Source organism: Paramormyrops kingsleyae, chromosome 7 (assembly GCF_048594095.1).
Source record: "Paramormyrops kingsleyae isolate MSU_618 chromosome 7, PKINGS_0.4, whole genome shotgun sequence".
NCBI classification, from domain to species: domain Eukaryota; kingdom Metazoa; phylum Chordata; class Actinopteri; order Osteoglossiformes; family Mormyridae; genus Paramormyrops; species Paramormyrops kingsleyae.
This window is the reverse complement of record NC_132803.1, coordinates 23,791,406-23,818,177: the sequence shown is the minus strand read 5'-3', so window position 1 is coordinate 23,818,177 and position 26,772 is coordinate 23,791,406. Positions and strand designations below refer to the sequence as shown.

The 26,772-nt window shown below is 43.0% G+C and overlaps 1 protein-coding gene across 1 annotated transcript in view; it reads left to right on the top strand.

Moving 5' to 3' along the window:
- Positions 1-410: 410 nt before the first annotated feature.
- LOC111841845 (prostaglandin G/H synthase 1-like) overlaps positions 411-26,772 on the top strand; it is a 31,146-nt gene continuing 4,784 nt past the window's right edge. Inside the window, exons 1-11 of the mRNA XM_072713875.1 lie at positions 411-696; positions 809-886; positions 2,076-2,192; positions 3,751-3,891; positions 13,721-13,864; positions 14,150-14,331; positions 15,043-15,126; positions 20,074-20,320; positions 20,898-21,184; positions 22,489-22,636; positions 23,093-23,447. Coding sequence (XP_072569976.1) covers positions 690-696; positions 809-886; positions 2,076-2,192; positions 3,751-3,891; positions 13,721-13,864; positions 14,150-14,331; positions 15,043-15,126; positions 20,074-20,320; positions 20,898-21,184; positions 22,489-22,636; positions 23,093-23,447 — 1,790 coding nt within the window. The 5' untranslated portion in view covers positions 411-689. The remainder of the gene's footprint in view (positions 697-808; positions 887-2,075; positions 2,193-3,750; positions 3,892-13,720; positions 13,865-14,149; positions 14,332-15,042; positions 15,127-20,073; positions 20,321-20,897; positions 21,185-22,488; positions 22,637-23,092; positions 23,448-26,772) is intronic.

The window sequence follows — 26,772 nt, the reverse complement described above, 5'->3', positions numbered from 1 at the left end:
TTAAAACCAACAGCATATAGGCCTATGCACTAAACACGTTTCACAACGTTTTCACAACTCTCCGCAATATCCAATAGCTCATATTTTTAAAACTTATTTGTCTCTTTATGTTTCTTCGATATATATAAATGTTTGTCTTTAGCATCGCGCAATTTAAATTCGGGGTGGACAGATTAAATTATGAGTTTATATTGGATCAAGGAAGAGTGTTCACTGTTCAACCTGTAATGCTATGTATGTTCAAAGTCATACTGTTTATTTTCATAATATTGAGTAGCACTCATAAGATTTACACGTGTTTTTACACGTCTAGGATTAACGCAAAAACACTACATCTTAAGTAATTTGGCTGTTCAAATCAATCAATTATTCGTCATTCGTCTAGTTAGTCGAACAATTCATCGGTTTATCATTGTCCCCTCGTTGGAAGAGCTACATAAACTTCTGCGTCAATGAGACGGTATCACACCTTAAATTCGATAGGCAGAGGGGCATGGTGGGGGAGGTGTGCGAGCTTCAGACCTTTACATCACAGGACTTACGTGCGGTGGAGGCGCTGGATCTGGTTGCAGCACATTTTTGTCTTTTAGGTAATTTTCATTAAAAAATAAACAGCAGTAGGCCTATTTGTGGATGTGCTGTGCCTACTTTACTTCAGTATTCTGGATTTGTAAAAGCTTTGTCGTATAATGAGAGGTGAGTAACGCTGGATCTCGGCACGTACCTAAGATTTTTCTTTTTGATTTAGATTTAACTTAAATAGATTCAAATGCGTGTATAACGTGAAATGGTTTGTGTGTTCGAACAGTTCCCAGTCCGGCATTGATATGTGCAGTTTTTCTTCTGGTACGAGGATTTTTATGCCAAGGACAAGATACTAAATCAAGTAAGTGCAAAGTTAACTAATGCTGCGATTGATTATTTGAATAACAGCAGTTCAGGAGCAGATGCTCATTAAAAATAATCATCTTACGTTCAGTTACCAGGGGCTTGTCTGTATTTTATCTCAAATTATTTTGAGTTATTTTTCAGTACGAAGAAGAAGGGGACAAACCTGTCTGGATGGGGCGAAGTCCCTTACACCTCAGTCCAGAGACATTCTTCTTCTTATGCTGGAACCCAGCATAGTATTATAAAGCAGGTCTACAGAAATAATTCAAATGAATACTTCAAAAATATGTATGCTTTTGACTAGCTATATACAAGTAGCACGGTGTGTCAGGCTCGAGCGCTGTGAATTTTTGGTTTCCAGGACATCCATTTATTAGTTGCCTAAACGTTAACAAAAATTGCAATTATTATTTGTTAAAGTAAACGAGACTCAGTATTATTATAAGCAGTTTTTCTGTCCTTGTTTCACTCTTAGCCATTCCATTTAGAATTAGGAGCCTTTTTGCGCTCTGATTGGGCGCCACCTACTTCTTTTACATCGGTGGTATTTTGGTGATGCAATGAACATGTCTGATCATGGACTGGACCAGTTGTGGGTCACGTTTAACTGCCCTTGCGGTGGGGGTGGGGACGTTCTAATGCGATTTGCGATTTCATTTGTACTGTATGATCCCTTTAATTGTATATTTTTTTAGGTGTTGTATCGTTCTTGCTCCAATACTGCTTACACTTGTAACTAGTCATTCATTGGAAGCTCAGCCTATCTGCACTTACGCCTGATTGGTTACTTGACCACTGTATGTTTGTAACCTGCTTTATTGCCAATGTGCTCTACCTGCTGAATAAAACGTAATGTTAGATCAATTAAATAGCTTTTCTGTTGTCTAAAACTGAAGTATGTGATGGTCTTTGATGAAGGAAAAGTTAGCATGTTTTCTCTCTGTTTTGTGGGTTTGCCAGCATGGTGCACTGTGATGGACTGGCGTCAATGAATTGCCTGTAGTGCGTGTTTGTCTGTGTGTATGCGCCCTGTGATGGACTGGCATTTCATCCAGGTTGTACTGTGGTCTTGTGCCTATAATCCATGGCCACGTGTAACCGTGTATAGGATAACAGGTATTCAAATGAGTGGAATTCACATTTTTAGTGAATTAACAGTCCTGAATGTGTATGTTTTCTTGCAGCCAATCCCTGTTGTCATTTCCCCTGCCAGAACTGGGGTGTGTGTGTGAGGTTTGGCATGGACAGATATGAATGTGACTGTACTCGCACTGGTTACTATGGAGAAAATTGCACTATTCGTAAGTAAGCTCGTTCATTCATTCATTCATTCATATACTTTTTTTATTGGTTCTGTTTTTTTTTTCCCCTCCCGAATCATAACTGTCACTGACATTTCCTATGTTGCCCTGGAGGATTTAAATGTCTGAAGAGCTAGTTTAATTGCAATTTTAGATTTTATTAGAGTTTAATCTTTCCATTATACTGGGCCTTTAAGCAGACTAGACTGGTATATTGAAGATAATTCTCTTACTTTTGGTTTAATCATTTTCACTCTAAATGGAATTATGCCCCTGCAGTGGACTGACATCCTGTCATGGGGTTTTGCTGCTTTATCCACAGGAAATAAATATTCCCCAGTTTACAACTATATGACCAAATTTAGCTGTTCACTGCGATTACACCCCAGTGAATCCAGAAGAAAGCAAAGCGGGTGCAGGTGGCAGGAATGAAAAGTAAAAGTTTTAAAAATTATTTTTATTATTAATTGAAGTTGCTAACTGTGGGAAGCCATCATGATACCCTTAACACTGGTGCCCCTGCATCTGTAAATCCAGCTTGGGAAATTCAGACTTAATTCAAACCTTTTGTTTCTGCCTTTTGTTAAAAGCTCACGTCTTGGCTCCACATCCAGAGCTCAGCTCACTGTACAGCTGTAATACGTGTGTCTGTTAAACATTGAATTATGGTTTGCTGGTATAAAAGCACTTGACACGGTGTGACACTCTGAATAAAGCGAGTTGGTTTGTTAGTAGGCCTTGTCTATTATCCTCCAGGTTATTACTTAATATTCTTACAGCTTTTAGTATGTTTTTACCCCATTCTCGCTAAGATGTGTGTGGAGTATGTTATTGTTAATTAGCTGTATTGGAACACTGCTGTACATTACTACCATAGTTATAGTCGCTAAATTCTCAGGTGTTTTCAGTCTTATTTGGGGTTGAGTTAAATCATGTTGCATTGCAGTCAGAGTGGGTTTGGGTTATGTGATGAAACTTGTTATTTTGACGTTGTGGGGACCATTTTTTCTGTCCCCACAAGGGGAAATAAAATTTGTTTGGTTACTTATGGTTAAGGTTAGGGCTGGGTAGGGTTTAAGGGTGTCATACTTAGGATTAGAGTTTTTCCCATAGAAATGAATGGATGGTCGCCACAAAGATATGAGTACAAACGTGTGTGTGTGTGTGACACACCATGTGGAAAATATTTACTTAATTCATTTTTATGCATAAGATGCCATATGGATTATAATGGTAGGATTTTCTGTCCTATTTTGTTGTTTTTAGTTCATTTCATTGACATTTAATTCCTTGTTTAGATCAGTTTTTAAATATTTCCTTTTTCCTTTGAAGTCTGTAACATTGTCCTACCATGTTTTTAAGTCTAGTTAATTTTACCATTTAACCAACAGCAATAACTACTGAAAAATATTAAAAAGTACCAATAGTGAGGGGGGTATTTAGTTTTTATATATATTGTACAGATTTTTATTGCCCTCTTTCCTTAATACTGGTTTTATTCAGGAAAGTCACCTGTGGATGAATATCCAGCCTGACGTGAAATGTCTATCATTTACAGCGGAGTTCTGGTCCAGAGTCCAGCAGCTGCTGAAGCCCACTCCTGATGTAATGCACTACATCCTCACCCATTTCAAGTGGCTGTGGGACATCATCAACCAGACGTTCCTCCGTAACATGCTGATGCGCTTGGTCCTCCAAGGTCAGAAGCTTGCAGCTTGGTCACAAGACACAAATAGCAGTTTAAAAACTGTCTCATGAAGTTATGAATGTTGGAGTCAGCTAAGCAGTCACTGTATGTTTGATTGAATGTGGAAATCAGGTGCCGTGCTTCAGGAAACTAGCATGGAATAGTGATCGAAACACTGAAGACTGTTATCAAAAATCTATGTCTCCAACCATCTTACTGTTGACTTGAAAGCATGGGAATGAATTTAGAGGGAGCTGGTACATGGCGAGGAATCAATGCCTACTATTAGTTTTCTTGAAAACTTGCTTGTTTTTTGGTATGACATACGTTTTTATCTAGCCACTCATGAGCCTTGCTGTGCTGTCAGCCTGCTATCTGATATCTGTATCTGGGCTCATTGTAGTGCTTCCTCCAGCATTTGTCCTCCAAAGACTGAAATCGTTTATTCATCACCAAGTACTTTTACATACGAGGAATTTACTTTGAGGTGTCGTGCAAAACAAGCAAGGACAATCAAGAAAATTGTGGAAGAAAACTCACTTCTGGCGAGGAGATGGTTGAATCAGGTATCCTTTATTAACAATTGCACCCAGGAGCCCTCTAGAAGAGGACTCAAATGGTGCTTTTCCACTGCCACTAAGAACTGAGCTGTACCTGAGCAGAACCGCAAACTGGCAGTTTTCCATTGTAAATTATGTGAGGTGTACCCAAGCCGTACATGCACTGACAGGATGCTGCTTACTAGCAGGGCCAAAAGCATGACAGAACTGAGCTGATTGTGTCACCACCATCTGATTAGTAAAAATGAATAGAGATACCTTTGTTCTGCACATGGATTATCTGAAGAAAAAGCATATATTGTTTATTATTATTATAATTATTATTTTTATTATTAGTAGTAGTATCACATCACAATGTATTGATGCACTTAGAATTTGAAAATTTTTAACCTAAAAAAGTAATATAGAACAGCTGAATGTAATAGATTCGAAATACGCACGCTAATGCTAATTCCACTAGCGTTTGATGCTACCATAACATGGCGGTTCAAAGAATCTGTGCTGTCCAACAAAATTAGGAAATGAGGTCACAGTAAATCACGATGTACACCATGTGAACAGTAAATAAGCGTCTCTTCGGTTTTATGTCGCTGTCGCTCACCCAGCCCCCCAAAGCCTTAACTGAGCTGTCCCTTCTGCAGTGGAAAACCAAAGCCAGCCGGAACCTGTAGCTAGTGTCTCTTTGTGGTACAGCTCAGTTACAGGTCTGTTCCTGTATGCCAGTGCTTCTGAGTGAGGACAATAAATACTTGGATACAAAAGGATCACAGGTCAGGAGCTTTATCATTTGGTCAGCTGCCTGTTCGCACCTCCCTTCCTGGGGGGGCATGTGGGGGTGAAGGAAATTGTATGCCATTTGGCCCCTGTGGGCTAGGTGGGCCACTTACATATCAAAGGGAGGTGTGCATGGTCAGTGGGTGATGAAAGGCAGCTGTCATGTTTGCAAGACCCTAAGAAACATATGCTGAGTTCCATTTCCTTTGGAGGTGGTACTGACATTGCACCCGGCTTAACCGCATTCCAGTACAACAAGTCGGAAACCCATTTATCAATACCAGTTCCAACCAGGTTCATTGTTAGCCGTTGTTAGCAATATCAGTTGATAAGAACACATTACGTGGTATTTTGCACATAAAACACCAAAAGAATATGTCCACAGATAGCGGTTGGACAGCACTGCGTGTACAACCAATTTAATGGCCACACATAAGACATAAGTGCTAATACACAGCATAAAACTAGAGTTTTAACTTCTGTTGATGAAGGGCGCAGCCATCTTGAATTCTGAGGTTGGGGGTTGCAGAGGTTCCTTTGAGTTTCTGAGTTGGAGTTCCGACTTCAGGGGGCATTCAAATTGAAATTTCCAACTAGGAATATAGAGTATAAAATGAACAGAATCAGTGGCTGTTTATGAGTCCTGCTGCCACAGGGGATAAACTGTTGCTCTCGATGGAGCTCGTACTGGGAGATAGGGTTTCCATTCCTAGGGTGGGACAATCGCTGTTCCTCATCCCACTCCTATGCAGCCTTCGCCCTAAGGCCCTGACATATTGTTCTTTCAGACAATGTCATTCTCTGCAGTAAAGATGAGACAGATTATCCATCGTGAAAAGCAGGTTGACTTAAAGAAGTCTTCCGCCTGTACAGAAGAGTACTTGAATGAGATTAAAGCTTTTTGCATAGTGTTAGTAATTTGATATGTGACTGTTTCATGTCATGACAGACTGCACTAAACTGTCATAGTGCAATTTTGTGCAATCTAAGAAGCAAGCAATTTTCATTTATAATGAATAGCCATTTACGCTATATGGACAAAAGTATTGGGACACCTGGCCATTACACCTACCGGAACTTTTTTCACATCCCATTCTAAATCCATAGGCATCAATATGGAGTTGGTTCCCCCTTTGCAGCTGTAACAGCTGCCACTCTTCTGGGAAGGCTTTGCACAAGATGTTGAAGTGTGTCTATGGTCATTTTTGCTCATTCATCCAGAAGAGCATTTGTGAGGTCAGGCACTGATGTTGGACATGAAGGCTTGGCTCACAATCTCTATTATAGTTCATCCCAAAGGTGTTCGATGGGGTTGAGGTCAGGACTCTGTGTAGGCCAGTCAAGTTCTTCCACACCAAACTCACCCAACCATGTCTTTATGGACCTTGCTTTGTGCACTGGGACATAGTCATGCTGGGACAGAAAAGAGCCTTCCGCAAACTGTTCCCACAAAAGTTGGAAGCATGGAATTGTCCAAAATGCATTAAAAGTTCCCTTCACTGAAACTAAGGAGCCTAGCCCAACCCCTGGTAAACAGCCCCATACCATTATCCCTCCTCTACCAAACTTTACACTTGACACAATGCAGGCTGGGAGGTAACGTTCTCCTGGCATCTGCCAAACCCAGACTCATCCATCAGACTGCCAGACCAAGAAGTGTGATTCACTCCACAGAACACGTTTCCACTGCTCCAGAGTCCAGAGGCAGTGTGTTTTACACCATTCCATCTATGCTTGGCATTGCGCTTGGTGATGTGAGGCTTGCATGCAGCTGCTCGGACAAGGAAGCCCATTCCATGAAACTACTGTTGCACAGTTATTTGTGCTGGGGTTAATGCCAGAGGAAGTTTGTAACTCTGTAGTTACTGCGATAACAGACCGGTGGTGACTCTTACGCACTGTGTACCTCAGTGCTCAGTAACCCTGCTGTGTTACTTTACATGGTCTGCCACTTTACAGCTGAATTTCTGTTGTTCCTACACGTCCATTTTGCAATAATACCACTTACAGTCGACAGTGAAATATCTAGCAGGGAAGAAATTTTATCAACTGACTTATTGCAAAGGTGGCATCCTATGACAGCACCATGCTTGAATTCACTGAGATCTTCAGAGTGACCTATTCTTTCTGTTTGTAAACCTGACTGCATGGCTAGGTGCTTGATTTTATACACCTGTGGCAATGGGTCAGAATGAAACACCTGAATTCAACGATTAAGAGGTGTGTCCCAATACTTTTGTCCATATAGTGTATTATCCCCTGAACCGTTGCAGAATCTAATTAATATTAGACTGCAGAATAGTTTGGCCAAGTAATAAGGTTTCAGGATGACTGTTGAGGTTTGTGTGGTGTGGTATTGGCTCCCTCCTCCGGTGTGAGTAATAATAATAATAATAATAATAATGAACACTCTATCGATCCACATGGGGAAATTCTCTTTATACTACCCAGCTGGATGTTAAGGGTCTTGATCAAGGACTCACAGATATGCTGAGGTGGGGCTTGACCTAATGTCCTTCAATCACAGACATGGCACACACTCACTGACACCCTAAAAAACAGTATTAACTTGTATATTTATTATTCTACTTTGCTCTTTCATCAAAATCCAAAAGTTCAGAAGGTTTGTTTCTCATTTTTGTACCATCTATAGTGATAATTTGTCTGCTGTCCTAATAATGCTGGTTTCCCTGGACAACCTTTATCAAAAATTGTCAAAAGGTCCAACAAAAGCAGAAAGGACAGCGACACCTAGACTCAGTGTTTCTGGAGTGCCCTGGTATACGCACTAATGCAGAAAGGACAGCGACACCTAGACTCAGTGTTTCTGGAGTGCCCTGGTATACGCACTAATGCAGAAAGGACAGCGACACCTAGACTCAGTGTTTCTGGAGTGCCCTGGTATACGCACTAATGCAGAATGGACAGTGACACCTAGACTCAGTGTTTCTGGAGTGCCCTGGTATACGCACTAATGCAGAAAGGACAGCGACACATAGACTCAGTGTTTCTGGAGTGCCCTGGTATACGCACTAATGCAGAAAGGACAGCGACACCTAGACTCAGTGTTTCTGGAGTGCCCTGGTATACGCACTAATGCAGAATGGACAGTGACACCTAGACTCAGTGTTTCTGGAGTGCCCTGGTATACGCACTAATGCAGAAAGGACAGCGACACATAGACTCAGTGTTTCTGGAGTGCCCTGGTATACGTACTAATGTATATTTGGGTATTTTTACTCATTTAAACCAGGTTGGCTCCTTCTTCTAAGCACTGTAATGGCTTGCTCAGTATTCTAAACAAATTAATCAAAAGACACCATTTAGCATATAGATTATATGTGAAGGACACATTTACATTTTGTTACTGGGTAAAACAGCGAATTCCTCTGATCTTCTGGCTAAAACATCAGGCCGATCTAAAGAAAGCCAGTTCACTGATAATGCTTCAGCTCATTCTTTTGCTTTCCCTAAAGCTTTTTAGTTTGTGGTTATGTTGAATATTTCTCTCAGGGTCCTGCTGTTTTGGTTGCTGACTTCTTCTCAGATATTGTCCTTTCCACCTCAGTCATTTTGGCCAGTTTTTCAGGCACATAACCCCTCTTAGTCTGAGAAATGCATGTTCATGTACTTGCAGATTGTCACACGACACTACAACAAAGTGTAGACACAATCTGCTGTGTCTCTTGTATTCTTTCTTTTGGCCCTGCCTTCCTTCTGCTTGGTGGCTCAGTGGGAGGCTCTGTCGCCTTACACTGCTGGAATTGTGAGTTTGCTCTTGCCTCTTCTCAGAGTGCTTGAAGTTTGCATGTTCTCTGTGTGTGGTGAGGAGTTCCACAGAGTACCCCTGTTTTATTATTATTGTTGATTACGATGTGTGTGGACTGGCATTCCAGCCCAGCCTCCCCCCTCTGTTTCCAAGCAGCCTCGCAAGCTTGACCAGGTTAAGTGGAAGATATAAAGATGGATAGATGGATGGATGGATGTTTGTACTGAGAAAGGATTCAGACCTATGTCCCTGTTCACAGCTGGCGTTAACATGCGCCCTGGGTGATCCAATCACAAGTGGACAGCACTAAATACAGGTGTGAAATCACCCAAAACGGACTAAAGATGCATTGAGATCCGATGGCGCAAACCACATTCGGAGGTGTGGTCTGGGACGCATATGACCACATTCTTATAGCAGTATGAACGCGAATGTGTCCCGGGCCGCAACGAAGGACCGCCTATCCAGCGGACGTCCTTATGTGGGCGTAAGCAGCCCATGTACGTACTCACTACACGCGCAAGCAGTATCTGACATATGATTTATGTCAGAACGTCTGTCAGTGCGACATGGACCAATGTGTAGTAAACTGCATTGCGAATAACGCATCTTCTTTCTACAACACTAAAAATAAGTTTGAATCTGAGTTGGTTTAGTATCGGACTGTCGCGATCCATTCGCATGGAAACGTGTTCAAAGTGCGTATCGGGAACATATATTGCAAGAAATGATCTACTAAAGATGTTTTTGTTCTGAAATTTCCACATATCATATATTTAATGTGCACTTTGATGAAGCTTCATTATTTATATCAAAGCTGCTCCACACCTTATTAATATGGGTGAATCGTGCCGGTAAAAATGACATGAAAGTGAAATTAAAGTGTGTAGCTAAGCCTAGATAATGGATTTGTTAATAAATAAATATAATAACAGTATAATTATTTATATAGTTTTATATTGAGCTGACTGGGGGCTTCAATTCCCAGTCAGAAATTCAGTCCCACTGCAGTCTTGACTACTTTGCTCCTTTTACTTCACTTGCTCCAAGTCAGACATATAATTCAGCATATCAGACAAAACAATGAACCTCTTCGTTGAAATCGTCACAGATTGTGAGCTTTGGTTGTTACGATTAAAAGCTGTATTATCATATGGCAACCAACACAATGCATTGTAGACTCAACCCTTTGCCCTTGAATAGAAAAGTATTAGCCTGCTCTAGGTATATTTTGCTGCTAAAAGACCTTTTTAACATGTACATTTGTACAATGTTGACGCGGTATAAAAATGCATGTCTACAATGTGAAAAATGTAACTTTATTGTGAAATATAGTTTGAATTATTTAAGAAATCACATTTGCATTATGTGAAGTAATATTTTATAATGACTGTCGAATGAAAATCACAATGTTATTGCGAAATATAATTTAGAGATTATGGAATTATTAAAAAAATAAAAGGACATTAATAATTAAAATATTTATTCATTTATTTATAGATATATTTATTTAATTTTGAGTATTATGGAATTCCATACAAACGTCTCAAGCGGTTTGCTTACCCTGAAATGCACAAATAGCTTTTGATTGCTGCTGCTTCTTCTTTTAATGTTCGGCAGATTCTGCATACGGAAGTGATTTACGATCCGATTACAAACGGTCTGTCGAGACTCATGTTAATGCCGGGTGTGAACGGGCGTATTTAGCGTTGTCTGCTTGTGATCAGATCACCCAGGACGCATGTTAATTCCGGGTGTGAACGGGCGTATTTAGCGTTGTCTGCTTGTGATCAGATCACCCAGGACGCATGTTAATGCCGGGTGTGAACGGGCGTATTTAGCGTTGTCTGCTTGTGATCAGATCACCCAGGACGCATGTTAATACCGGGTGTGAACGGGCGTATTTAGCGTTGTCTGCTTGTGATCAGATCACCCAGGACGCATGTTAATTCCGGGTGTGAACGGGCGTATTTAGCGTTGTCTGCTTGTGATCAGATCACCCAGAAGACGCATGTTAATTCCAGGTGTGAACAGGGCCTATGACAAAATCACACATTTTACTGGATAGTAAAATAATGGGTAACACTTAACTTGAGAGGGCACAAATAATGTAGCAGTACACTCTTAATGCATTAATTAACCTGAAATTAAATGTTAGTTACGTACTGATCCCATGTTCATTCATCATTAATCAGTTATGAGTTCATGTATTTCATGCAGTTACTATATTTGTTCATGATTTGTTCTTGAGTAGTAACTGAGTTACTAAGTTACTTGTGCCCCCTTAAGTAAAGTGTTACCAAATAATGTTTTAAAATTTCTCTCTCTCTGTGATACTTGATTTCACAGTACCAGTATTCATAATGAATCGGCAGCGTGAATTTTACGTCACATCAGAGTCTGAATCTTTATAGCCACGCGACTAAGGCCGGGGGAAATTTTTACCCCACTTACTACTGTTAGAGACGTGACAATAGGCAATGAACAATTACATTAAATATAAATTAAATATATGACACAAGGTAAGTGTCCTAACCCTTGAGCTCAGAATTTACTGCAAACACATTTGGCTGCAGTTAAATCTTCATGCCTTTTTGGGAAAGTGCGTGCCAGTCTTTCACACATTCTCACTTCAGATTCTTATCACTGATTCTTACCACAACTCATTTGATTTATGTTCTTGGAAAAGCATGAAAAGTGACCTCTTTGCCAGACTATCAGGAAGTTGATTTTTTTTGTTTTGGGAGGTGCTGGGGAGGGGGGTGCTGGATTGCATTAGCTCAGGTTTAACTTTCCTCGGCCCTGTCGACGAGAGCGGGAATCTGTGCATTAAAGTAATTCAAAGATACTATCTAAGTTGAGCAGATTTCATCTATTTCTTTTGATGTTATCTTGATTCTGTGTGCTTTTTTTATAGTTTGGAAAGCCAATATCTCTGAAGGAGAATAGAAAATCCGTAACTGCATGCCACTTACACAATACCCCAAGGACCTGTTTAAACACTGCCATAATTGTCGCACGCAATTAAAGTCTCTTAGTGGTCGGTAATTCTGAAGAATTTAACTTGATTTCAAGCTCACCATGTCGTCTTGTTTCTTAAAAACTTTGAAGTAAATAACAGTTATTTTCATTACCCTTTGAAAAGTGGAATCATTTTCAAGGTCAACAATAACTCTTAATAATGTTAAGTTGCTTTACTTTGTCTTATGGGCACAATTAACACACATGAAAATGATGGAAGTATCTGATGTTTTACACTCCACGCTATAAATTATGATGGTCTTCTAACGTTAGGTAGATAAAGGAAGCCACCAGGAATTTTGAGAAAGTTTCTTTGGATAGTTACTAATCTTTATGTCGTTTCAAGAATCATGGCTCTCTAACTGCAACTTTGACTGAAATATCTTCCATTATATGTAAACACAAACTGATATAAGAATTAACAATAAAAAGTGTGCATGTTGTATAAGACTTAAGGTTAACTGTCTATGTGGAGTATTGGTGCCTGAGTTGTTGCCTGCAGGTGAACCATGTTGGTTCTGCAAATTGATGGGTTGGGTGGTTGTAAAATTTGTAAATTGTATGACCTAAGAGTCATATTTGTCTAGTACTTTTTTTCCTTGGTAGTTTACAAAGGATACTGATGACATTCTTCTTCAAGGAGATGTCAAAGAGGACCTCAGTAATTACACTGAAATGCTGACCTGTCATATTCATTTACACAGCATCATGATAAAGTAATATCCCTCAACAGAAGCATGCAGCCTCATGGTTTAAGACATTGTGATTTGCAGCACAGAATGAGTGATTTCTGAGTATTTCTGAATTAAATCATAGACCTACGAGTAGCTTACCTGCGAATATAGCAGCCAAGCTGCTGCTTTTGAATGCGGAAGAAGAGGATTTCACACGGGAATGAACAAATTCGAAAGGCAGTGTAAGAAATATCTTTGTAAGGAAGAAAGATTGTTTGTGGTTTGTTCCTTGAAGTCAGGCTAGATAAAATCATCTATTCACCGGAGTGAGGAGGTTACTCAGAACACAGCTGGGGGCTAAAAAGTGAATGGGGGGGCAGCCTCTGAGGGTGAGTCAGGTGACCACGTTTGATGATTACTTCCAGACACTTGGAAGCTGTTTGACTTGTAGTAACAGCAGGCAGCTACAAAATTCACAGCCCTGCCCGTCTGCACTCCAGCAAGTCTGAGCGTTTTTTGTTGTGTGTTTGTGTGTGTGTGTGTGTGTGTGAGAGAGCGGGTTTACCTATCCTTATGAGCACATAATGTCCCCATAATGTAATAAATATCCGTTTTTTTCCCTTATGGGGACCGGTTTCCTGGTCCCCATAAGGGAAAACTCTGTTTTATAAAAATCGGTGACTGCTATGAAAAAACTAAAAATGCAAAAACTCTTGTATTTTGTTAGGTTACTTATGGTTATGGTTAGGGCAGGGTAGGGGTTAAGGTTGTCATAGTTAGCGTTAGCATTTTTCCCATTGAAATGAATGAGCGGTCCCCATAAGGATATGTTTACCCTACATGCGTGTGTGTGTGTGTGTGTGTGTGTGTGTGTGTGTGTGTGTGTGTGCGTGCACGTGTGTGTGTGTGTGTGTGTCGTGCGTCACTTCTGCTCTGATGAGTCAATCACCATGTTCAGTCACTGCACATCTCATTATTAACACATATGTCAGAGAGCAAATCCATTGACTGTTTCTCTCTCTCTTTTTGCCACCCCTCCCCAGTAAGGGCCAGTTTGATCCCCAGCCCCCCAACCTACAACTCTAAGTATGGTTACTTGAACTGGGAGTCATATTCCAATGCCACCTACTACACTCGCATCCTGCCTCCGGTGCCGGAGGACTGTCCAACACCCATGGGGGTCAAAGGTCAGCCCTGATTGGGGGGGGGGGTCATTGTTCTCTTAAAACAGACTAGTCTTGGTAGTTAAATATCTTAAATGACTCGTTTTAGTATCCTAATGGCAGAAGCCATATTAAATTCTGAATAAAGATAATCATAATTTAGAAATAAGAATAAGAGTCCTAAACGTATAAAGAAATGTCAAAGTTTGTTTTTCACTGTAACAGTTTGCAGCTGTGACATTGTAAAACTCCAAAGTCCAAAATCTCTTGCCAGCAATTAAATTTTTTTTTCTTTCTTTTTTTTCACAGGAAAAGCAGTACTTCCAGATCCTGAGGTTCTGGTGGAGAAGTTTCTACTGAGGAAGAAGTTCAGACCAGATCCACAGGGATCCAACCTGATGTTTGCTTTCTTTGCCCAGCACTTCACCCATCAGTTTTTCAAGACCCACAACCGTGTGGGTCTGGGCTTCACCAAGGCCCTGGGACATGGAGTATGTCTGCAAGGGAAGGGGGGTGGTCTTTTACAGCCGTGTTTCCCAACCCAGTCCTCAGGGACCCACAGACACGCCACATTTTTTCTCCCTGCCAGACAGTCCACATTTTTGCTGCTGGGAGCTGGGAGGGAGCAAAAACATGGACTGTCTGTGGGTCCTCACGGACCGGATTGGGAGACAACAATTTTACAGGGATCTGCTGCTGCTGAAGCTATTAAATTATCACTGATTGAAGTAGCGCTTCCTGCATGCTTCTCTGGCTCACAAAAATCCTTATATAACAGTTATTTCAGAACTAGAATGTTGGACATATGATAGCATACTGTCTATGTCATATATCATATGCTAGTCTGTCAATTATAAAATTAATTTATTAGTGTAATCTAAAAATTGTCACATTTTTTGTTGATGAAATATGGCTTGTCTTAGGGATTAGTACTGAAATGCTGCATATCAAATATCAAGTAGCATAAAGTATGAATATGAATAAATTATTATTAAAATGCCAGAAAATCTAATATAATATAATACATTTTGAATTCAAAGGAAAGGAGTGTCTTCACCTTCCTGTTTACTGAGTGGGTGTTTACTCTAATCCTTTACAAATGTGCATTCATTGTCTGGTAAGCCAGCTTCTCATTCAGATGAGCACTTAACTTACCCGTATGTCACCTAGCCATGTTTCTAATTTGCGTGCACCTTCACTAGGTGGACGCCGGGCATATTTATGGTGATAATCTGGCTCGCCAGCTCCGACTTCGTCTTCACAAAGACGGGAAACTGAAATACCAGGTAGGAGATCTGCTGGCAAGCAAGTTTGAACACATCTGTAATATTCTGTTCCCAAGCTGTGACTATGATTTGGCAAAAGGTAAAGATAAATCTAGAGGGAGTAATTGAGCAGTTCTGTCCCCTGAAGTGAAACTCGCCTCTCTTAAAGGGACACACCGCCCTGTGAGGAGCTGTTCACGAATGCCACCCTACATATTCAAAGTAAATAGTGTTATATGCACTGTGTGATACAACTGGCCCTCTTTTCAAAAACTTTACATTCTCCTGAATTACCAGGTTGTAGCTCCTCTGCTTTTATTGGAGGTCTACAGAGCATTATCTGTCCGCTCCCTTCATATTCTGCTTCCCATGAACTGCTAATGCTTCACTTTCTAATCCTCGGCTCAGATCCCCAAGATCTACTGTGTATGTCAGTTTGGAGAGCTCTTCATTTAATTAGGAACTCTTTGAGTCATTGCATTGGAAAAAGTGCTACTTGAAGACTTATTTATTGAATATTATGCAGTTGTTGATTCATCAATCCCTTGTTTCCCTGTACTGGGTCAGTATGGATGGATGCATGGATAGATGGATGGATGGATGGATGGATGGATGGAAGCAGACAGATAAGCAGGTAAAGGAAACAACAGGCAGATAGGCAGAATTTGTCATGTGGGGTTCTCTCACGTAGTCACCGTCGTTTACTTCCCACTGTCAGCTGAAGCAGATGTGAGGTCATACACTGGTCTTTTGAGCATTTTTAGCACGTCACCCCAGCACATTCATATTTCTATGTTAATAAGACCTCTCGCTGTGATACACCGGGCAATTTCACACCATATGTAAAGTCTAAGACATGGGAGAGGATGACCCTGGAGCTGCTCTATACCAGCTGTACAGTCATATTCTTCTCCTTCCTCTTGTCTGACCACAGCCTTGTATACCTGGTCATCAAATTAAGGGTGTACTCACACTAGGCGTAGATCTAGAGCCATACTAGACTAGATCCGTACTGAGACCGAGCATGTTTGACCCCAGTTTTAGTGTGATCTCTCCATGTCATGCCAAGCACAGAACACAAACTTGACATCAATGATGTGATTAGCACATGCATGCACGCGTACACCATCTGTGAACAGGACACGGAAGGAACGGATTGGGCAGGCTGTACAGATTGAGCAGCGACAAATATTTAACAAACATGGTGGTGATGGGATGACATTGGTCTATGGCAGGGGTGCAGTGTTTCCTGGAAATTTGGGCTGATGAGAATATCCAGGAACAGCTGTATGCAACACACAGAAACTCTGAGATGTTTTGTAAACTGCAGGATGTGTACTTATATGTGCAGCCAGATTAAATGAAAATCACTGCGTTGCATTGTTGTTAAATCTATGAGGGCCATATGTCATCACTCTGAAAATGACTCCAAAGAAACCACAAATCAGGACATTGATCATGAACGCCATTCCCCTGTGAGTTCGCACTTGTCTTCCTGTATTACCTTCAACACAAGAAATCGCTCGGTGATAACAAACGCATGCTTGGATCGTTAAATGCAATGTGAGTTCAGACCAGCAGGGGGATGGAGTGGAGTGGAGGGGGGGCAGGGGCAGTCATGCTCGGGCACGGTACAAGGCAACCTGGCCAAGTGTGAGTGCACCCTGCACGCCCTTGTTTGGGTGTAGTGCTGTGTGATCAACGCTGTGACAGTATAATCACAAGTAAAGGCTCTGCAGAACTTCTTGGAGTTTGTGGCAGGAATGTGGGAGATGGTGCATTAACTGCATTAGATCAACACCAAGCTGGTTCTATTATTCGCAGAAAAAAGACTTTTTCCCAAATTACAAGCCCCAGGTCAAACAAGATATCATAAAGCTACTTACTAAGAAGAGGACTTTCCTGATGGAAACTAGGGAGGTGGGGTTCTTAGGAGGAGGATGAGGTCAGTCCATATTTTCTGAGGGTGGAACAGAACCTCTTGCATCGTCTTTGGTGCTCCTAGTGGGCTGCAGACCAGTGGCACTGAAATCCCGTATAATGAAAATTTTTGATAGGACCACTTGTGGAGGACTTCCTAGACCAGATATACAAACGTGTGGAAGATGCTTTCCTATAGCTTCTATGCTGAGCCTGTTCACATCTGGATAAGTTGAGCGTCATCATGAAAGTTCTCTTCTTTGACAACCGAGCTGCCCCTTCAGCCACAGATGTACCTCCCTGAGGGGCAGGCCTGAGAACTTCAGATGCTTCTCTGTTCCTCCTGCCATTCCTTTGTACAGTGCTCCATGTCCCTGTGCCCTCCATGTCCCTGTCCCCTCCATGTCCCTGTCCCCTCCATGTCCCTGTGCCCACCATGTCCCTGTCCCCTCCATGTCCCTGTGCCCACCATGTCCCTGTCCCCTCCATGTCCCTGTGCCCACCATGTCCCTGTCCCCTCCATGTCCCTGTGCCCTCCATGTCCCTGTGCCCACCATGTCCCTGTCCCCTCCATGTCCCTGTGCCCACCATGTCCCTGTCCCCTCCATTTCCCTGTCCCCTCCATGTCCCTGTGCCCTCCATGTCCCTGTCCCCTCCATGTCCCTGTGCCCACCATGTCCCTGTCCCCTCCATGTCCCTGTGCCCTCCATGTCCCTGTGCCCACCATGTCCCTGTCCCCTCCATGTCCCTGTGCCCACCATGTCCCTGTCCCCTCCATGTCCCTGTGCCCACCATGTCCCTGTCCCCTCCATGTCCCTGTGCCCTCCATGTCCCTGTGCCCACCATGTCCCTGTGCCCACCATGTCCCTGTCCCCTCCATGTCCCTGTGCCCACCATGTCCCTGTCCCCTCCATGTCCCTGTGCCCTCCATGTCCCTGTCCCCTCCATGTCCCTGTGCCCACCATGTCCCTGTCCCCTCCATGTCCCTGTGCCCACCATGTCCCTGTCCCCTCCATGTCCCTGTGCCCACCATGTCCCTGTCCCCTCCATGTCCCTGTGCCCTCCATGTCCCTGTGCCCACCATGTCCCTGTCCCCTCCATGTCCCTGTGCCCACCATGTCCCTGTCCCCTCCATTTCCCTGTCCCCTCCATGTCCCTGTGCCCTCCATGTCCCTGTCCCCTCCATGTCCCTGTGCCCACCATGTCCCTGTCCCCTCCATGTCCCTGTGCCCTCCATGTCCCTGTGCCCACCATGTCCCTGTCCCCTCCATGTCCCTGTGCCCACCATGTCCCTGTCCCCTCCATGTCCCTGTGCCCACCATGTCCCTGTCCCCTCCATGTCCCTGTACCCTCCATGTCCCTGTGCCCACCATGTCCCTGTGCCCACCATGTCCCTGTCCCCTCCATGTCCCTGTGCCCACCATGTCCCTGTCCCCTCCATGTCCCTGTCCCCTCCATGTCCCTGTGCCCTCCATGTCCCTGTGCCCACCATGTCCCTGTCCCCTCCATGTCCCTGTGCCCACCATGTCCCTGTCCCCTCCATGTCCCTGTGCCCACCATGTCCCTGTCCCCTCCATGTCCCTGTGCCCTCCATGTCCCTGTGCCCACCATGTCCCTGTCCCCTCCATGTCCCTGTGCCCACCATGTCCCTGTCCCCTCCATTTCCCTGTCCCCTCCATGTCCCTGTGCCCTCCATGTCCCTGTCCCCTCCATGTCCCTGTGCCCACCATGTCCCTGTCCCCTCCATGTCCCTGTGCCCTCCATGTCCCTGTGCCCACCATGTCCCTGTCCCCTCCATGTCCCTGTGCCCACCATGTCCCTGTCCCCTCCATGTCCCTGTGCCCTCCATGTCCCTGTCCCCTCCATGTCCCTGTGCCCACCATGTCCCTGTCCCCTCCATGTCCCTGTGCCCACCATGTCCCTGTCCCCTCCATGTCCCTGTGCCCTCCATGTCCCTGTGCCCTCCATGTCCCTGTCCCCTCCAGCTCACTGTGACTCATTGCTTAATGGTTCCACCTGCAGTAAATTATGCACCTTTCCTGTTTCTACCTATTTCTAGCACTTTGTTATTTATTTATTGAGCAGACTGTAATACGGGGACTTTATCCAGCAACATTATATAAAGGAGTTCCTGCCCTGGGGAATTAGTCATGTCCTGTCTTCTGTTGTTTACAAATGGTGTTTTTCCTCTGGCATACAGGAACCGATTCGAACCCGATCCGTACCGCAAAGAGGCACTAGTTACAGTGCGGTTCCCGCTTGCTTCGGCGTTCCACTGCAGAAGGGTTAGCTTGGGCAGCGTGTGGCTCAGTGGGCTAAGCCTCTGTGCCTGTGATCTGAAAGTTGCTGGTTCAAACCTGGCCTTGGCACGTCTGTGGGTTCTGGATCAGGGCCTTGACCCCACCCTGGGTGCTGCAACAGGTGCCAGTCAGCCTGCTGCCACCCGCAAAGAGCAAGTTGGAGGAGGTGCAAAGAGAATCTTGCATCAATAAAATATCACTTATTATTATTATTATTAAAGGCATTGCTGGGTTTGGACAGTGACTTAAATTTAAAGAGAAGCTTTTTTTCTGTTCACACAGTATTCATCATGATTTACTGTGTGCTAATTTCCGCTAGTACATCTGTGAGAGCCGGCGTCTTAAGTTAGTATCAGACAATAGCGGAATTAGCATTCGCTTGCATAAATTTGCATCACAAATGAATTCCGTTCAGCCATTCTATAGTACCGAGAAAGAGGATGAAAATTTTCAAGTTCAGAGTTATTGGGAATGCACCAATACATCGCAAAGTGCAATACTATTAATAATGAATAATATATATACATAGAATATGCTTTTTTCCTTCAGATAATCTATGCATATTGATGCAGATCACCGGTATCTCTACCAGTCGAATGGTGGTGTAACCAGTTCAGTTCAGTAAACAGGTCCTGCTAGTTCGGCCTGGGTACAGCTCGGTTCTTAGTGGCAGTGGAAAAGCGCCAAAGTTGAGTTCCCCATCCCTTTCTAACCGGTGGAATGACTAAAGCTTATTGACCCCCCACAGACGGTTCGTGGTGAGATGTACCTCCCGACGGTGGCTCAGGCTCCTGCGAAGATGAGCTACCCAGAGGGCATACCCGCCAAGCAGAGGCTGGCCATTGGCCAGGAGGTGTTCGGCCTTCTCCCAGGGCTGACCGTGTACGCCACGCTCTGGCTGCGAGAGCACAACCGCATCTGCGACATCCTGAAGGCCGAGCACCCAACCTGGGCCGATGAGCAGCTCTTCCAGACCGCACGCCTCATCGTCATTGGTGAACGCTACCTGCAGGAAACCGTGCATGTGGCCAGAGCGGCTAACTGTATAAGTGCCAGAGAATCTGGTGTGGAGTATGGACATTGTGTGTGTGTGTGTCTGTGTGTGTGTGCGTGTGTGTGTCTGTCTGTGTGTGTGTGTGTGTCTGTGTCTGTGTGTGTGTGTGCGCGCACGTGTGTGTGTCTGTGTGTGCATGTGTGTGTCTCTCTGTCTGTCTGTGTGTGTGTGTGTGTGTGTGTGTGTGTGTGTGTGTGTATGAGATCATGCTAATTATGACATGGTGGGGACCAAATATCCCTACAATGTGATAAAAACATGTTATTTTTTTTAAATAGGTAGGGGTTAAGGATGTCATTGTTGGGATTAAGGATTTTCCCATTGAAATGAATGGAGAGACCACAAAAAGATATACAGTACAAACCTGTGTGTGTGTGTGTGTGTGTGGGGGGGGGGGGGGTCTGACACATGTGTATGTGCCCTGTGATGGACTGACCCTCCATCCACTGCCTTGTGCCCTGTGCTTCCTGGGATAAGCTTCTCACCCCTCATCACTGGCTGTGTCTTCTTTTGTCCAGGTGAGACCATCAAGATTGTGATTGAGGAATATGTCCAGCACCTCAGTGGCTACCTACTGAAGCTGAACTTTGACCCAACCCTAATGTTCGGCACCCCGTTCCAGTACGGGAATCGCATCTCCATAGAGTTCTCCCAGCTGTACCATTGGCACCCATTAATGCCGGATAGTTTCCATATCAACGGAGATGAAATTCCTTACCACCAGTTTCTCTTCAACACCTCCATTGTCATGCACTACGGTCTGGAGAAGCTGGTGGACGCATTTTCGAAACAGCGTGCCGGCCAGGTGAGGTTCAGCCACTCACAGGTGGTTTATGTCTGTAGGCGTGCCGTCCCTGTAATGTGATTGGCTGGTATCCCACCCAGGGTGTGTCCTGCTACCCGCCCTGCGCTTCCTCCTATGCCATGGCCCTGAGGTTATGTGGAATGATTGGCCCAGTTTGTATACACTGGTCAGTTTTGGGACAAATAAATTAAACCTGAATGTTTATTTATTAACCAGTTCTGATGCCATTGTAATACACAATTACAAAAAGTATTTTTATACAGTAGTAAGAGTCCCGTTTAGACTAGCAGTCAAAGGCAAGGATGGAGCCGAAAGCAGGCGTGGGGAAAAGCTAAAGGGGCTTTATTAAATGAGACTACAGGCAGGGCAAAAGGAAATGGACCACAAGGGGTCAAAATGGGGTAGGGAGGAACAGGACAGAACACTGGGGAGCACATGCAGGCAGCAACATCAATGACTGGACTTGGGAGCTCGAGATAGGAAGGTACTATATACACCACTGATGAGAGAGCAGACGAGAGGCACCTGGGGTGATCCACACAAGGGCTGTAATGGAAGGTAAAATTAAACAAACCACTGGTGTGGCTCGTTAGAGCCACATGAGAGAGACAACGAGGGTGGAAAGGATGTGGGGCGTGACAGCAGTGAGTAAAAAGTAACAAAGTATTTCAGTCTTCATGTTTTCAGAACTGATGCCAAATATCTGTGCCTTCTCAACATCTGGAAAAAGATATGCTAAACACTTTCCTTTGCTTGGAATACTTGTTTAGATACGCAAGAACTAGCAACATTTCTGGTATCTATCTACTCTGCATCTGATAATGTGAGATGCTGAATGGATACACTGAAATATATTCTGTGTTGTAAGAAGGTTAATCTTTTACTTCTATAGGATGGCATGTTTTTGTCAGGACTGATAAGGATTTTGTGCTTTGAAAATATTTAGATGAATCATATTTACACGGTATTCAATGTTCTAAAGCATTAAAGAAAATAAATATACTTAGTGACTACAAATTGCTAGCAGACCAAAGGCATTGCAACATTTCCGGTAGTTGGGACATTTTCTTTGGTCTTGATTTTAAAGGGTTAAAGCAAGGACTTAAACACCTCATGCTGTAAGTATCTCAGCAATGATAATGTTCCTCTTGTGTGTGATAGACCAAGTAAAGATGTTTGACTCTGTCAGACCTGACAGATGTAGGCAGCTGTGCTCTCTAAACTCTTCATTGCCCCCTGTTGACACCTTCGAGCTGTATTCCAGTGAACCGCAGCATTGTTGTTCTCTACACCATGTGTTGCAGATAGGTGGTGGTCACAATATCCACCAGGTGACGGCCAAGGTGGCTGTGAGCACCATTAAAGAGTCCAGACACTTACGTTTCCAGTCCTTCAACCAGTATAGGAAGAGGTTCAAGCTGAAGCCATACACATCCTTTGAGGAGTTTACTGGTAAGAGATTACATGGGAGAACCTATTGACTGTAGTGGAATAAGTTTGCTCCATCTGAGGACGAATGCAACTTGATTGTGACATCCTCAGTCAATCCTCATAAACTATGTGCTTATACATAAATTACTGTTCTGAACCTGGGTGTCGAGAAACCACAGTAGTAGGGACTTGGCAGGAAACCTTCTTGTTGGGATAATACGTGGGAATTGGATGTTGTCTCGTCACTGTTTCCGTTCAGTAAAATGCTCCTTTCCCAGCTGCATTAGGCAGTTGTTCCTTCTCCAGAGCTGGAGATGACAGGAATAATTAATCAAAAGTGTTTTGCTACCCTTTTGCTGTTAAGTAGTCCCATGATCTTTGGCTTAGCACCAGAACTTGGCAATAACTGACATAGTGGGGGTTTCTCCTCAGGAATGTCCTTTTCATTCTGTGTTCCTGACTGCTCCTGTTTGGCAGGTGAGAAGATCATGGCTCGGGAGCTGGAGGAACTCTATGGCGACATCGACGCCCTGGAGTTCTACCCTGCTCTGCTGCTGGAGAAGACGCGACCTGGGGCAATATTTGGCCAGAGCATGGTGGAGATGGGATCTCCGTTCTCCTTGAAGGGGCTCTTGGGAAACCCCGTATGCTCCCCGGAATACTGGAAGCCCAGCACCTTTGGTGGGCAGACGGGATTTGACATTGTGAAATCTGCCAGCCTGGAGAAGTTGGTCTGTCTCAACACCAAGAAGTGCCCTTATGTATCGTTCCACGTTCCAGCAGCTAATGATGACCAGCAGCAAAACGAACCCAAGCAGCAGACTGAGTTATAGCTTATCGGGAAAAAAATACTGTAACTTTACATATTTACATTTTTACATTTTTTAAATAAAACTGTTTTAAATGGACAAGCTTGGCTTCAGAGATCAGTTTACTTTACAACTTATTAGTTTAGTTTACTGGTTTACTAGTGCTTGTTATTAAAAGAGCTAGTTTCAAGCTTATATTGATCTGTAGTCTGCATAATTTATTGTGAACTGAGGGCATGATAAACACTTGTCACATACAATGTCTGCCAAGTTGATATGCAATGATTTACAAATCATATAACCCCAAATTTAATTGAAAATAGAACAAAGACAACATATCAAATGTTGAAACTTAATTTTTTTTTGTTTTATGACAAAAATATGGGCAATTTGAATTTGATGCTAGCAACACGTTTCAAAAAGGTTGGGACAGGGGCATGTTTACTACTGTCTTGCATCATCTCTTCTTTTAACAACACGCTGTAAATGTTTGGGGACTGAGGAGACCAGTTGCTGGAGTTTTTAAAGTGAAATGCTGTCCCATTCTTGCCTGATTTCAACAGTTCAGGGTCTCCTTTGTCATATTTTTCGTTTCATGATGTGTCAAATGTTTTCAGTGGGTGACAGGTCTGGACTGCAGGCAGGCCAGCCTAGAATCTTCTACTATGGAGCCATGCTGTTGTAATATGCACAGAATGTGGTTTTGCGGAAAAATACAAGGCCTTCTCTGAAAATGACGTTGTAACATAGACTGCTGATATTTAGACAGATTACAGCCAAAACTGGGCAAGAATAAAAGCTTGGCTTGTGTGGGCTGCACTTGTGAAATACCTCATGAAGGGTTTATCACACTGGAAATGTAACATATTTTGGGTGATGACCATTACATCATCAAGAGAAATACATCAAGGAGAGAAGACCTATGAAGAAAAACGCTCGTAAGCCTCTCCTAGAATGCTCAACCAATGAGATATTGTCACTGGCAGATGGCCGGAAATCAGCTCAGTTCCTGTTCACAGATATCCAAAGTTGTGGGACTCAATCACCCGATGTCCATTGCATTGAATTTGTTACAAGAATTTTTGCTCTTTTGTGTAAATCAATACAGACCAAGGTCTTTATAGAAATTATTACTGTTTTGATCAACAGAATATCCATGCTTGTCCCATTGTTAATTTTTTTTTTGCATAACTTACATAATACATGCCACGTATTCATAAACCTGGGGTGCAGAAATGTGATAGAAAATCTCTGCTCTGCCAGCCTTTCCTGTTTAGAACATGAGAAATAGGAACATAAAAATATTACAAGGAAGAGGAGGCCATTTGGCCCATCAAGCTCTCTTGGGGAGAATTCAGCTAATAGCTTTTTAAAATCTTATCTAGCTCTGATTTCAAAGAACCCAGGGTTTTAGCTTGCACTACACTAACAGGAAGACCATTCCATACTCTAACTACATGCTGTGTAAATAAGTTTCTTTTTGCCTCTGAGATTAATTAAAAAAACATATATTGGAAAACAAAACTCTAGAGGAAAATCACTCCACTAAAACAATATTTCTGTTTGTCACCTTCCCTGATGGGAAGAAGGTCACAGAGCGGCCACTTTGTGAGGCTCCTCTCAGAACACCACTGCAGCTGAACACAATCCCTCCTGGGAGACCTCCGCTGTTTATTGGAAAACAACCAAAATCAGGAAACCTAAGGCTCACCCAGACAAACAGGATACAATAGGTCCTTTATTACAAACAGAAGAGATTAAAATAAGGATTTTATTTTATATTTAAATGAAATTTTTAAACTTTCACATCGCAAAGTGAACATTTTCTAGCTGCCTGTTACAGGGCGTGTGTCTGTGTTCTAATTCATGTCTTTCCAGGAATTTCCTCAGGACGTCGTCTGGGTAGAGACCATTTCTAACTATGACGATTATGGTCATATTATGTTTGCCTTTATATATTTCTGTCTTTATATATAGAGAGAGTAAACGGGGCAACGAGCAGTGATACGGGCGCGAGTGCGTATTGTTGCCGTGATACTGGTGCAGGGGTCTCCAACTCCGGTCCTGGAGAGCTACTGTCCAGTAGGTTTTCTGTCCCACTTGGCTTCTGATGAGTCACACCAGTTCCTGGTATTTACCTGAGAACAGGTACGTGTGGCTCATCAGAAGCCAGGTAGGATAGAAAACCTACTGGACGGTAGATCTCCAGGACCGGAGTTGGAGACCCCCGTACTTGTGTAATAAACGCCATCTGGTGCTTAAACCCGGTACTGTCTCTGCTGGCTAATTAATGCGAATATGGCTCAACGACCCACTATTACAATATGAATACAGATACAAGATATAGTAATATGCAGATGCAAAGTATAGCAATATGACACAGCTAATCGCGGAGATAATAGTAACTTACTGCCACCCAGTGGATGAATGACAATACATATTTCAACGGGATTAAGTTGCCCTCCTTCATTTCAAATTCATCCTTTTTACACAAGTGAGTTTAAAATAGGCTATAATCAGCTAAATTCAGGGGCGTCAAGCAAGCCAAAATTCTGAGGGGGCACAATTAGAGTTTGGAGAGATTTAATTTTATACTGCGTATGATATATCCTGACTATAAAGAAGGAATTATTCATATTTTACAATCCGCCGAACGAGGGTTGGTCTATTTCGGATGAAAATACCGCGATACCATAATACCGACCAATCCATCCATCCATCCATTTTCTATACCAACTTGTCACACTGCGTTCCGCACGTTAATCCATATGTATGTTTTACATTTCTGTATATAAACGTATGTATATTTTACATAGCTGTTTTTTTTTTACTTTAATATTTTTACCTATGGTGGATATGTACCCTATATTCAATATCCTTATCTACTGTGCTATGCTTTCTGGTTTTGTTTTCCTTTTCTCAGCATCTGGAGATGTCATCAAACTAAGAATTTCATTGTGTTGATACTGCCCATATGACAAGAAATAGCCTGAATCTTGAATTGGCTCCATTAGGATACTGGCTTATTTCGAAATAAAAGATTGTCATTAAGATAGTATAATTTAAAACTTAAAATGACCGCTCTTTGGCTGATACGTGAGCTTTTTCAGCATAAAATAACTCAATACTACGAGGAAACACTCCGTGAAAATTTAATTTTAATAGACATTTCAATTTTATTTAAAAATAACGGAGATTTCTGCAGGAAGGCTATCCGTACCGGATATGCTCGTACGTCACGCGGAGCCTATTGCGGTACAGCAAAGCTTTTGCGCCGCAAATGTTCCGGGAAGTTTGTATTCATTGGTTTGCCCTTCTGCCAATCTTACCGTTTTGTGTTTTGATTGG